The 12755-nt window shown below is 41.1% G+C and overlaps 3 protein-coding genes across 7 annotated transcripts in view; 1 reads left to right on the top strand and 2 right to left on the bottom strand.

The window, feature by feature from the left end:
• Positions 1–2834: 2834 nt before the first annotated feature.
• CLK1 (CDC like kinase 1) lies at positions 2835–10028 on the bottom strand. Of its 4 annotated transcripts, none has more exons than XM_054723213.1 (13): positions 9956–10028; positions 8729–8892; positions 8250–8478; positions 7134–7224; positions 6657–6723; positions 5435–5551; positions 5163–5350; positions 4857–4951; positions 4632–4761; positions 4146–4228; positions 3652–3731; positions 3307–3397; positions 2835–3197 (listed from the first exon to the last, which is right to left on the bottom strand). In XM_054723213.1, exons 2-13 carry the CDS (start codon positions 8890–8892, stop codon positions 3054–3056), a joined length of 1479 nt encoding a protein of 492 aa, XP_054579188.1. In that variant the 5' UTR covers positions 9956–10028; the 3' UTR covers positions 2835–3053. The 4 variants fall into 4 exon arrangements, with proteins under 4 accessions (XP_054579188.1, XP_054579186.1, XP_054579187.1 ...); XM_054723211.1 differs by lacking the exon at positions 9956–10028 and adding an exon at positions 9295–9623; XM_054723212.1 differs by lacking the exon at positions 9956–10028 and adding an exon at positions 9295–9318 and having other exon boundaries at positions 5163–5329.
• Positions 10028–12755, top strand: part of NIF3L1 (NGG1 interacting factor 3 like 1) — a 22714-nt gene continuing 19986 nt past the window's right edge. The window contains exon 1 of the transcript XR_008557450.1: positions 10028–10092. The gene's annotated coding sequence lies outside the window, so the exon portion shown is untranslated. The remainder of the gene's footprint in view (positions 10093–12755) is intronic.
• The window catches only part of PPIL3 (peptidylprolyl isomerase like 3), a 7165-nt gene continuing 6544 nt past the window's right edge, over positions 12135–12755 (bottom strand). For both annotated transcript variants that reach the window (XM_028153142.2, XM_054723215.1), the window contains exon 7: positions 12135–12523. In XM_028153142.2, the coding sequence (XP_028008943.1) occupies positions 12397–12523 (127 nt within the window). In that variant the 3' untranslated portion in view covers positions 12135–12396. The remainder of the gene's footprint in view (positions 12524–12755) is intronic.

Here is a 12755-nt window from a genome sequence, read left to right as displayed (position 1 = left end):
GATACCCAGTAGGGGGCATGCAGGAGGCAGCCTATCAATGATTCTCATCATTGATGTTTCTATCTCCCTCTCTATGAAATAAAAACACATTTTTAAAAAACACAATTTAAGGCCTGGGCCATGTAGCTTGGTGATTGAATGTAGACCTATAAACCAGGTAATCGACTCAATTCCAGGTCAGGGCACATGCCTGGGTTGCAGGCCTCAACTCCAGTGCCAGGGTAGGGTGTGCAGGAGGCAGCCGATCAATGGATCATTGATCTCTCGGTGTGTCTCCTCTGAAAAAAATAACTCTGCTGCTTGTGGTGTTTTATTTAATGCTCTAGAGGAGACTGGTTTAAAAAAACCTAAATCCTTTGCTTTGCAGACTTATCTGGAGGGACCAGTATCTCCGTGAACTGGTATTAGAATGTTTATTGTATTGGTGCAGCTTTGGGAGTTGTGCATAAAATGTATAGAATGAATTTGGGTGCTACAGAGTTCTCAAATATTATTGAGCTGGTCCATTTCATGGAATTTCCAGTCAGTATAACCATATAAAAAGGAAATTGTTTTAAACCATTTTTTAAAAGCTGAAATCCTGAAGACTTCTTAGTTAACTTAGAGGTAAACCTATTGGGGGAATAAGTAACCCCATTTATAGACTGAAACCTCTACTTCAAAAAGATGATCTACATTCTCTGGTTCTCTGTAAGTACACCTCGTCTTCATTCTAGTTAGCACCGCATCTTGGCATGGCAAAGTCTGAAGAACGGAGAAAACTACAGCTGATAATCCAGGTAGTTCTTGGCATTCTGAAAAACCTCAAGTAGACATCCAAGCTAGTCATCATATTGCTGTATTACTTTTAACTAAAATTCGCTTTTTGTCTATGAGATTGAATAAAATTTCATGAGACTCCCTGTTGATGTAAAGAGAAGCGGTAACTGTTGCATCCTTAAGTGCTTGAGTTTGTTAAAGCTAAATCCTTGTAGTCCCATCAAAGGGTCCAGAAATCTTTTTTCTCCAGACCATTTTTGCTTGGTTGGCTCACATGTACTTCAAACACAACCAAACATGTACATGTTCAGAAAATGCCAGTATTTCACTTCATAGGACAGTAATGCCATCTATCCTCCAGAGAGCTTCAGGTCCCTTCCCTTTCAGCCTTCACATGTAACAGGTCAAGTCCTGCCCATTCTAAACTCCAAAATAACTCCTCCAGTATCACTACCCTGATTCAGGCGACCAGCACCAGCTAGAGTAATCTTACAAGGGTAAGGGATGCCAGGCAGCATGTAATGAAATACACCCTCTAGCCAATCTGATGCAATTAATGGAAAGATTTTTTGCAAAAAAAAAAAAAACCCTTCATTGACCCATTACCCAGTTTGAACTGTTACCTTATGGCCAATCTTATTTTGTCTATCCCTGTTGCCTCTGCTCCCTCCAACCTCCTGGAGGATTTTGAAGCAAAACAAAGATACCCTAACTTTTAGGAACCCTATGACTGGAAAGAGGCAATTTTCTATTATATACTGGGGATTGAGCCTGCAACCTGGGCATGTGACTGGAAATTGAACTGTGACCTCCTGGTTCATAGGTCAAAGCTCAACCAGAGGCACATCAGCCAGGCAGGTATTGCATGTTTTAAAAATTCTTGCCACATGCACACTGGTTGAAAAATGCTGCTTTAAGTGAAAGCCCATCTGAAAAGGCTATGTACTTTGTGATTCCAACTACGTGACATTTTGGAAAAGGCAAAACTGGACAAGAGTAAAAAAGATTAGTTACTAGAAATTGAGAGCTGGAGGGAGGAACAGCTTATTTTTAGAGCAGTGAACATACTGTGTTCTATGACAATGCATCATCATACATTACATTGCCTTGAAAGTTATCTGCCAGCAGAACTATCCAAACAAATATAATGAACAGCAAAAATAAGCCAGAAGGTAATCTATAGGCTTTGGGTAATTTTATCAACACAGGCTCATCTATTACAGCAAATAAACCCTCTGGTTATGGATGGGGATAATGAGGAAGATTATGCATATCATATGAGTGGTGGTGCAGGAGGTATATCAGAAACCTCTGCACCTTCTCAATTTTATGAATCTAAGTAAGTCTTAAAACCATGGACAAAAATCTGACTTACTATAGTGACTTGACAATTCAGATTTGGCTGTAAGGGATCTGAAAACTTCTGTTATGTCCTGAAGGAGCACAGGACCTTAAACCATTTGCAAAATTCCATTCAGGGGGGAGATAGGAAAGCAGCAGTATTAAATCTGAACAGGAATATAAGGGAGAACAAAAATCTTATCTTTAGATCTTTATATCCTGTAATTATTTTTACTTTTTTATTGAACTTATTGGGATGATCTTGGTTAAGAAAATTATACAGCATCTATTATATAGTATGTTCAACACCCCATGTAATTTGATTTAGAAAAGGTGTCCCAGTGCTGGCATTCACTAAAATAAAAACAAAGCTAAGTAATTCCAAAACTGAAGGAAACCTCCCAATAGAAGAAACATGTCCATTCTTTACAGTAACAAGAAACAGAAAAATGGTGCTAAAAACAATTTGTCCAGATTCATATAAACTTCATAAACACAGCCTCAACCGGTTTGGCTCAGTGGATAGAGCATCGGCCTACGGACTGAAGGATCCCAGGTTCGATTCCAGTCAAGCATGTACCTGTTACCAGCACATCCCCAGTAGGGGGTTTCTCTCTCATCGTTGTTTCTAACTCTATCCTCTCCCTTCCTCTCTGTAAAAAAAATCAGTAAAATATTTTTTTTAAATTTTTTTTTTCAGTAAAGTATTTTTAAAAAATAAATAAAAAATAAACTTCATAAACACAAAAAATTTTATTCTGAATAGATCATTTTATACAGAAATCATTGAAAAAGATGTTAATTACTTAGCTATGCACTTAACAAATCGAACTATCCAAACAAAATAAACAAGGCAATACAAAAGTTTAAGAAATTTACAAAAGCTGTACAAAATAACTTAATTAGACTGATACAGTCTATAAAACCTCTTCTTTCGCTGTGCAATTAGAGCTCTATGTAGTTTTTTTTAGGGGATAAAAGAAAGGATGTTTTAAGGCTTCTTTGAGAGTAATCCTTTTAGTTGGCTCATACTCCAGCATTTTCTGAATGAGGTCAAAGAGAAGCTCATGTTCAGCATCCTGAGAAAGCATAAATTCCTGCAAGAAAAAGAAATGGTCAACAGCTTTTCCCACTACCACGTGTACTTTATTTCTGCACCATAAAAAGGGGAAACTCGAGGATGGTTTAAGCAGTGACCAGGCTTACCTTCAGAGGTTTACAACGCCTTGAAACGTATCTGCCGGCAGAACTGTGTTCATCCCAGTCCAATCGATCATGATGGAAATATTTACGTTTCCTAAGAGGAAGTCAATATCCATGTTTATGTTGACAATGAAAATGTAAGCTTCTAAGTGACTGGTTTAGTCATTTATTATGCGTTTATAGATTAGACTAGCATTTTCCACAGATTTCAAAGGACAGCCTAGAGATCGTTACTGGCTTCCCAGCAAAGTAATCATCAGCTACTTAAGTGAAAAAGCATTACTGTTTTATAGTTCTAATGAGGACAGGTGACCAACTGGTACTAAGGAAGGCACTCTTAAAACATACCTGGTTTTCTGTATCATATGTTTTGGTAAAGGTCCAAGAATCCTTTCCATCATTGCTAGGTGCTCCTTACTATCATGTGTCTAAAATAATAAAGAAAACTTGTTAACTACCTGAACTTGCACATGGTGCTCCGTTCTCATTTAACATAGCTGCTACATTTCTAGTCCCTACATGATTTAGACACAAGGAAGGATGTGAACACTAAAAAAGGCCTACTTTTAGCAAGTTACAGCTGGAAGGAAAAAAAATAAGGCTTACAGAGCAAGATCAACAAAGATTCCCCTAATTCAGCAAGTTTAATAAATTAAAAAATACTTTAAATAAAATCATAAATTATGAAATGCCCAACAGAATCAGAATACCATTTTTATTTCTTTATATTTATCTACAACTAATAGTCTATGATTGGGGGGGGGGGGTAAAGCTACAGAAGTAAATGTATGAGTTAGTGTTCATTCATGTAAACAGGCACTTTTCTTATATAAAGCACTTACTGGAAATACTGTAAAGCCAAGGTAATATTCAATAAGAATACATCCTATACTCCAGACATCACATGGTTGGGACCATCCTAAGGCTGTAAGACAAAGCAAACTGTTAGGGAAAAAAATCTTCAATGCTTCTTAAAAACTTTTTAAATGTGCACAAGTTGATGTTTGAGATAGAAAAGATCCTAAAGCAATGACTTAATCCAAGATTAAATATAATAGGATAGTATGCAAGAGTTAGGACTCTGGAGATACTAGTTTCAAGCCTTAAGTCAGGCTCTTGGGACTAGTGATTGGAGAGGGGGGGGGGGTGGATTTTTTTTTTCTGAGCCTCAATTTCTTAACCTGTAAAATGGGCACGCTATGCCATATAAAGACTGGACATGCAAAGTATCTGGGACATAACAAAATGATTATGTTTTCAAACTACAAGTAAAATTTAAAATCAGTTTCAATAAGATAAAGGTTCCCAAAGCACAATTAAATGCTTACCTAAAATAACTTCAGGAGCCCTATAATGTCTGGTAGACACCAATGTACTGTGATGTTCATCATCATATGTTGCACTTCCAAAGTCTACAACTTTAATATCTGGATTTATTAAGGTACGTTCATCACGTTTCTAAAAACCATAAATGATGGTTAAGAAGGCATAATATTAAGAAGGCATAAAACATTCACTTAGAACTATGAAGTTTTAATACATTGAAGACTTACCATTTTGGGATTATATGCCTCTGTGTAGTCAGACTGCACAAATAAAATGTTTTCAGGCTTTAAGTCGGTATGAGTCAACTTATTACTGTGCAAAACTGAGAATGAAACACAAAGAGTAGCTGTACTCTACAAATCAAAAACCAAAGCACCTACCAACAAAGAACACACTTCTCTGATGTCTTTGCCACAATCCTGAAGAAGAGGCAACATTCAATAGTCTGCCAGACAACCACCCGGGACTGAAACCCACTACCCTCCTTAAAAAATTAGCCCACCAACAGCTAACGTTTCATAAAAAGTACTTACAATTCACAGACTTGCATATCTGATATGCCATCTTCCTGATATGATCCATTCGAAATGGCAGAAAACCATTTTCCTTAATAAAATCATAAGTACTAAGTCCTAGTAATTCAAATACAATGCAAATGTGACCACGATGCTCAAACCATTCCAACATCTGGACACAGCGGCTACAAACACATGAAAAATAACTTAGTTCAGCTTCTTGTAATAACTTAGTTCATCGTCTTAAAATCCACCTACGGCCATTTTCTAAGTTCTATGTTGATACTTACAATGTACTGTTGGGATCTGTTGTATTTAAGTGTTCCAGCACTTGTATTTCTGAGCGGGCAGCTTCACAGTATCTATCCACATTTTTAACTATTTTTACCGCTACATGTCTACCTCCCCTGTTAAAGAAAAATCCAAGATATAAATAAAATAAAGATATTTTATTGCATTTTTTATCACTAACTGTACACTTCTACTTTATGTTTTATCTTTTAATTGCAACTTAATGTAAGCAACTAGAATGACCTTTAAAAAAAAAAAGTTGTGCCTCATGAGACAAGAATACTATTTTCCTTAAAATCTGTTCTCAACTTAAAACTGAAATTAGCCGAAACCGGTTTGGCTCAGTGGATAGAGCGTCAGCCTGCGGACTGAAGGGTCCCAGGTTCGATTCCGGTCAAGGGCATGTACCTTGGCTGCGGGCACATCCCCAGTAGGGGGTGTGCAAGAGGCAGCTGATCGATGTTTCTCTCTCATCGATGTTTCTAACTGTCTATCCCTCTCTCTTCCTCTCTGTAAAAAATCAATAAAATATATTAAAAAAAACCCAAAAAACTGAAATTAGAGGCTGCATATACTATTAATTACTACTACTTAAAAATGAAAACAGCCCTAGCCAGTTTGGCTCAATGCATAAGAGCGTCAGCCTTCGGACTGAAGGGTCCTGGGTTCGATTCTGATCAAGGGCACATGCCCAGGTTGTAGGCTTAATCCCGGAGGGGGCGTACATCAATCCCAGCCGATTGATGATTCTCTTATCATTGATGTTTCTTCTCTCTCTCTCTCTCTCTCTCTCTCTCTCTCTCCCCCCTTCCTCTCTGAAATCAATAGATATTTTAAAATATATAAAAATAAAAACAGCTAGTATCTTTTACTGGGAGTTTCCTACAGACAAGTAGAAAATCCAAGGTAAAGGGTAAAGATGCATCTAACTCATGGTCAGACCATATTCTAAAGCTACATATATTTTCTTTTAAAAGATATGTTGATTTTTTTTTTTTTTGAGAGAGAGACTTCAATCAGCTGCCTCCTGCATGCCCCCCCCCCCCCCCCCCCACTGGGGATTGTACCCAAATCCTGGGCATGTGCCCTGACTGGGAACTGAATCCGTGACCTCTTGATACATGGGCCAATGCTCAACCAACTGAGCAACACCAGCCAAGGCTAAATATATTTTCTATACCGTCGATCACTCCAAGTACAATCCGAGGATAGGAAACTTACACTTTATGATCAATGCACTCCACGACTTTTCCAAAAGCTCCTTCACCTAAAGTGTCAACAATTTCATCTAAAAGAGAAGAATAAATCTGTCACACCAAGAAGTGAAAACATATTGCTTATCATAATAAATGCTATAAATGCAGATTATTCTAGTTGATGCTACAAATTCCCTTATCACTATTTTACTGGTCAACACTGTCAAAAAACATGTAACTATTTTTAGGTCTAATTTCAGTCTTAAAGCTAATTTCATTTAACTTGATTTACTGTTTTGGAAGTTCTACATAACAAACATTAAATTTCTAAAGAAAGCAAAAATACAATTCCCCCCCCACCACCAAAAGAAATGGAAAAAAAACAAACAAAACAAAACAAAAAACAGAAAGAGAGAAAAAAGATTTCCAAATCCCTGAAATCTTAATCTATATATAGATATGTTATCTGAAAAGTTAATAAGTGTTGAAAAATATTCTATACATCTTGCACTTAGTACGTCTCCACTCTGACAGATCAGGTGACCCTCCTCATCATCCTCTACACTCCTGGATCTTTTCCTTCGGTGACTCTTCTGGAAACGTCAAGTGGGCGGCACCAAGATCATCCAGCCAATCAATATACCCGAGTGAATTCAGGGCAGAATACGAAATTCATTCAGCGGGGAGATATTCAGGCATTCAGATACACGCCAGGCCACAAACGGTTGGCAGGAGCAATTTCAAATTCAGTCCCCAGAAATTCACAGGGCACATAGTTTATGTTAACAGGAGAAAAACATGGCAAGGAACAGATTTTCAGATAAGATACTCAAAGTGGCAAGGCAACAAAACATAACACAATTGTTTTCTTTAAAAAAATGCTTAGTTGTAGCATTCACTGAAACATAATTTTAAGTTTCTAGTGTCCCAATTTACTGTTGCAAAATAGTAGGATGTAGTATTTACTTGTTAAAGTAGACTGTGGCCAAATTAAGATTTCCTAACTAATCTAAGAAAACAAAATATTAAGATAGTAAATAAAATTAAAGTCCTAATTTGGGGAAGAAAAAAACTTTTTTGGTATACAAGAATAACACCATGACACTTTAAACGCCATCTGAGCTGATCTCCAAATTAATACACATTCCATAATGTTCACATCTGTTAAATGGTGGGCTTAGTGAGGAAAAAAAAGAGAGAGAATGCTTTGCTAGAACAAAGTTACATCTAATCCTCATCAGACAAAAATAAAAAGCTTAGTCTATTTTTGTGGTAAGGCTTCAATTTATCAAAAATCAGATTTCTTGAAGTACCATGAAAAATCTGTCAGACTCTATCTATTGCAACCATTGCAATAAACTAACCTAAATTAAATTAAATCCCCTCCACTATTTCACAGAAATGACAGTTGCCAACTAGTAACAAAACCTATTATGTAACTAAATATATACTGTACTTGGGGCATTTCCTATCCAATGCACAAATAGAAAGGATCCTGCAAGTTAAAATTGAGATAGCTTCATCTTAAACAGAACTTTCTCAAATGATCAAACACAAATTAAAGTTTTCTTGTTCCAAGGGGAAATAAAATTTCCAAATGTTTTAAAAGCGCTCCTACCCCATGGGAACGATGACGTGTGGTGCTGTGGTGAATCCTGTGTTTGCTTTTATAGCTACTTCGTCCACTCCTACCAGAGGACTTGCTACTATGGTTCTGGTATCTGCTTTCATGGTCCCTATGGCGATGTCCAGATTCACACCCTTGACTGTAGTCATTTCTATATTCATCAATGTAGCGCCGACTATAATAATCTCTCTCATTCATGGACCTGCTTTCCAAATAATGACTAGAAAAAATAAAAATAAACACTTTTTCAATGCTTCAGGCTAATACCGAATATCCTCAAGTTCTCAGTAAATCCCTTAAAGACAATAAGATTTTTTCTCCCACCAACCAAAACACACACACACACACTTTTACAAGCATTACAAGCCATCACCGCCAACAGGAAATGGTAAGCACGGTTACTTATTTAAGTGACACCAGCTCTAACCATGGGAGTGTTTTTATCCTCGGACACACCCTCCGCTCCTCACCTATCCGAGGTTTTAGCGTGGTCATACTTGCAGCGCTTGCTCTCGCGGGCGCTGCTGTGGGATCGCCTCGCCCTCTTGCGGCTGCTGCTGCTGCTGCTCCATTTCGCACACTCCCAGTCTTTCTCCTCCCAGTCGGGGCAGTAACTTCTCTTCGAGTGCCTCATCTACGTAAAACACAGGTCCCCCCCGTTTTATAGGGCACCGCACGTCAACCACGAACAGCTCAATAACATTCTTCTTTGCAAGCTCACTCTAGCTGTGACCCTGTTGATCGATTTTGGCAAAATCGTACCCCCTTTCCTGCCAGCAGAAACGTACGTAATCCAAGTTCACGTGATGTAATTCTCCCCATTTGAACGCGCATCAAAAACCAGCCTCCAACTCACCAGCCACCAGAAACGCTCTCGAGACAGAACCATTTACTATGGAAAACCTCCGTAAAGGAGGGAGATCGCCCAAACCAGGAAGGCCTGGGGTCAGCGCTGGCATTGCAAAGCAAAACGACAGGACTCCGCCTTCTGGGCGCCACTCCCCGGAGAGCCCTCTTTCACCACCAGCTTTCTTACACAATCGGGTTCGGAGAGGGCGGACGCCATCTTCCTTTCATACGTGTTTCCAACGAAAACCCCTAACGGGACTCCACGTCTCCGCACTCAAACCGCTCCAAGGGGGGCGCAGAAATTCCACCCACAAAATGCCTGACCCCACACGCCCTCAAACCCTGTCTTCTTCTCCTCCCTCGGGGTCCCGGACAACACTGAGGGGGCATTCCAGTGCTGTCAGCAGCGGCGGGACGTTCAGGGAGGGACACCGCCTCATCCCGGGCCAACGCCTCCCGCCTCGGTCAGCACAGCTCCTCACAGGAGCGTCATCGACGCAGAACCCAGGTCCACACCAGCCGCGACGGGCGCTCCGCCGCCGCCGCCATCTTACAGCGCGGGAGGCGGCGGCCGCTGCAGACAAGATGGCGCCCGGGCGCGGCCCGCCCCACCCCCGCCTGGCACACACGGTCACTATCCTCCGCCAGGGTGTGGGGCGTCGAGGTTACCGCAGACACTCGCGGCGACAGAGGCTGGGCAGAGCTGGATGGGGCGAGGGGGGAAAAGGCTCGCCGTGTAGGAGACCGCGGGCGGCATCCCGCGGGCCCGGGCGGGACGGCGTCACCAGGCGCTCGCGGGGCGCAGAGACAGGGCCCTGACACCCAGCCCGCTTCCCCCCTGCGCTTACCGTCCCGGCCAGAGAGTCGACGCCGAAGGAGACAAAGCTTGTCACGCGACAGCGGAGAAGGCCCTGCCGGCTGGACGGGCTCCGACAACAAAATGGAGCTGACAGCCGCGGCGTCAGGACTCTTCTGAAAAACACAGGTGACGCTGCAGCGTGACCCGCCCCCCCCCTCGGGCGGGGCGTGCGCGGGGGGGGGGGGGGGGGGCGCATGCGCAGGAGGGGGAGGCGGGGCGCGCGGCCCCGTGTGCGCAGGCGCCGGGGCGCGAGCGGCGCTACTGAAGGTGACGGGGAAGCTGCGGTCCCGGGGAAGCTGCGACGGCGGCCATGTTGGCCAGGGTCCGCTTCGGATAATGGGGGAGCGCTGAAAGTACTAGTGAGAAGAGACTCGCCGGTGCTCACTAAAAATTGTATTGGTGAACGCTGGAGACGAGGAAAAGTGTGTTTGGTGCACATGATGTGTGGGCTGAGTGGGGAGTGTGCTCCCAATTAATCATTTTAAGTCAGTCCCCACTATCTCAACGTGACTGCCAATAGGACCTTCACAGAGGCAGTTAGGGTTCAGTGAGGTCACTAGGGTGGGACCTAACCCAATGGGACGGGTGTCTTTCCTTATAGAGATTAGGACACAGGCACACACAGGAAAGGCCACGTGAAGACAGACGGTCGCCGACAAGCCAGGGAGGCCTGGTGACCGCCCGGCACACACCTGGCCCTCCATCTCGGACGGTCTAGTCTAGGCTCCGGCCGATTTCCTGGAAGGGCCAGATGTGGTCTCTGTCTCTGCCAATCGGCATTGCTGTTGTAGCACAAACCAGCCAGGACGGACTGCGTTCCAAGAAGGCGTCCTTTACAAGAACACAAGGGCAGTCTGTTTCACCAACCTCTGGTTTAGATGGGGAACCTTCTTCCTCTCCTTTTTAAAGAGAATTTTGGTTGGTCAGCAATATTATAGTCGTCTCTGCAGTGTAATACACCCATCACCCAAACGCTAAGGTGATCAGTGGGACACGGGGCCCAGTGGGAGTGGACAGAAATCATTACTCTGGAGCTTGCCCTCCAGGTGGCAAGGATACCGAACCGCCCTACCTCTGAGATCCTTCTGGCTGTCACTGAGCTGACTTTATAAGAATGAGCCCAAAAGTGACCACACTGGCACTACTTTAAAAAATGGCATAAAATAAAAAATTGAGGGAACGCCAGTCAGTACCAAAACATCCTGTCAGTAAAAGCCTCTTAAAAGTGATGGCAAAAATTCAATGACATGTTTGAAGAAAGAGATCAGGTATAAGAAGTGTAAAACTCTGGCCAAAAAGGGCCTTTCATACTAATTCCAGAAACCGAAATGGTTCAAAGGCTGAAACAAAATGTGAGAACATTAGTATAATTAGCACCTCAGTTTAGTGGAAGGTATAGATGGTTCCAGAGGGCAGCTACAAGCTTAACTCCCAAACTGTAATTAAGAAAGAACCAAAACATTTCATCAGCCATCTGCAAAAATAATGCAAACCAAAAAATGCTTAGTTTTAGCAATACCCAAAATCTAATGAAGGCAGTAAGTGGAAAACATTCTTGATAAAATCAATAGCAGAGTCTATAAATGGCCTGATTAGGTAAGAGTGCTCTGGTGGAGATAAATAGGACAGCTTCCATTACTTAATACAGAACACGACATGCCAGAAGCTTTACACACATAATTTCTTTTAATCCTCACCATAGCCTATGAGGGGATATTATTTATGAATGAGAAAACAAAAGCTTGGAAAGTTAATTTGCCTAAAGTTACTAGTAGGGAACAGAGCTGTGATTCAAACACAGACAGGACTCTACAACTGGCGTTCTTAACCAACTAATTGCATTTTTCAAATGGGTCATCTGTAGAACTTTATCATGCCATATTTTAAAAGATATTTTTTAAAAAAATGTTCCATGGGCAAATCAGTTGGGGAATTTTGAGTGTTTACTGGACTCTAGATATCTCCTAGCCCCTATTACAAATCTAAAGACCAAAGAAAATAGCAAATGTGTTGGCTGGCCTTCCTATACTACCTCTTCATCTTGTCTTTCTTCTTTGTAACCTCACAAAGTGAACAACTAATGGAAAATGATACTTCCACGGTGTGGACTAGATATAGTAGAAGTTTACAATTAGGCTGCTCAAAAATGACTGATTTGAAACTCAGCATTTAAAAATAAATGTTTTTATGTAACAAAAGGTGAACATTTTTTAAAAATTAAACTTAAATACATTGGATATAGTTATAGTGAAGAAGATGCTCAATCACAGGAGTAGAAGTTATTTGGTTGCCCTTGGTTCCACGGACTCGGAAGATCTTCGTTGTAAACAAGCAGGATGACACAATCTGTTGACATAATTAAAGCTGGGTAAGCCACAATAAGGGTGTTCCTCAAATAGTTTGCCAAGTATTTGTCCATGCCTATTGTAACTATTGAGCAAATGGGTTGGCATGAATAGTTATATCCTTAATGTGTACATCATTAAGAGGTCGGTATGTCTTCTCATTTACTGGTAACTTCTCCAATTCATCTAGAGTCTCCAGACCGTCTATTACCCTGAAAGAGAAATAATATAATGGGTGAAAATTTTCTGATTGAAACAAAATATCCATATATGTATAGCAATTATACTATCCTTAAGAGAAAAGGACCATCCCAGTCCATTTTGTTTAAGCCACTGTTTTTCAGATCTGTTAGGTGCTGTAAAATGCTATCTCAATGAAAAGACACATTACTGTTAATTTGCATAATAGACCAGAAAAAAAGTATTAGCCTGTCTTTGAGAAAA

Source organism: Eptesicus fuscus, chromosome 11, assembly GCF_027574615.1.
Source record: "Eptesicus fuscus isolate TK198812 chromosome 11, DD_ASM_mEF_20220401, whole genome shotgun sequence".
Taxonomy (NCBI): domain Eukaryota; kingdom Metazoa; phylum Chordata; class Mammalia; order Chiroptera; family Vespertilionidae; genus Eptesicus; species Eptesicus fuscus.
The sequence above is the reverse complement of the archived record's forward strand: the minus strand, read 5'-3'. Positions and strand labels throughout refer to the sequence as shown.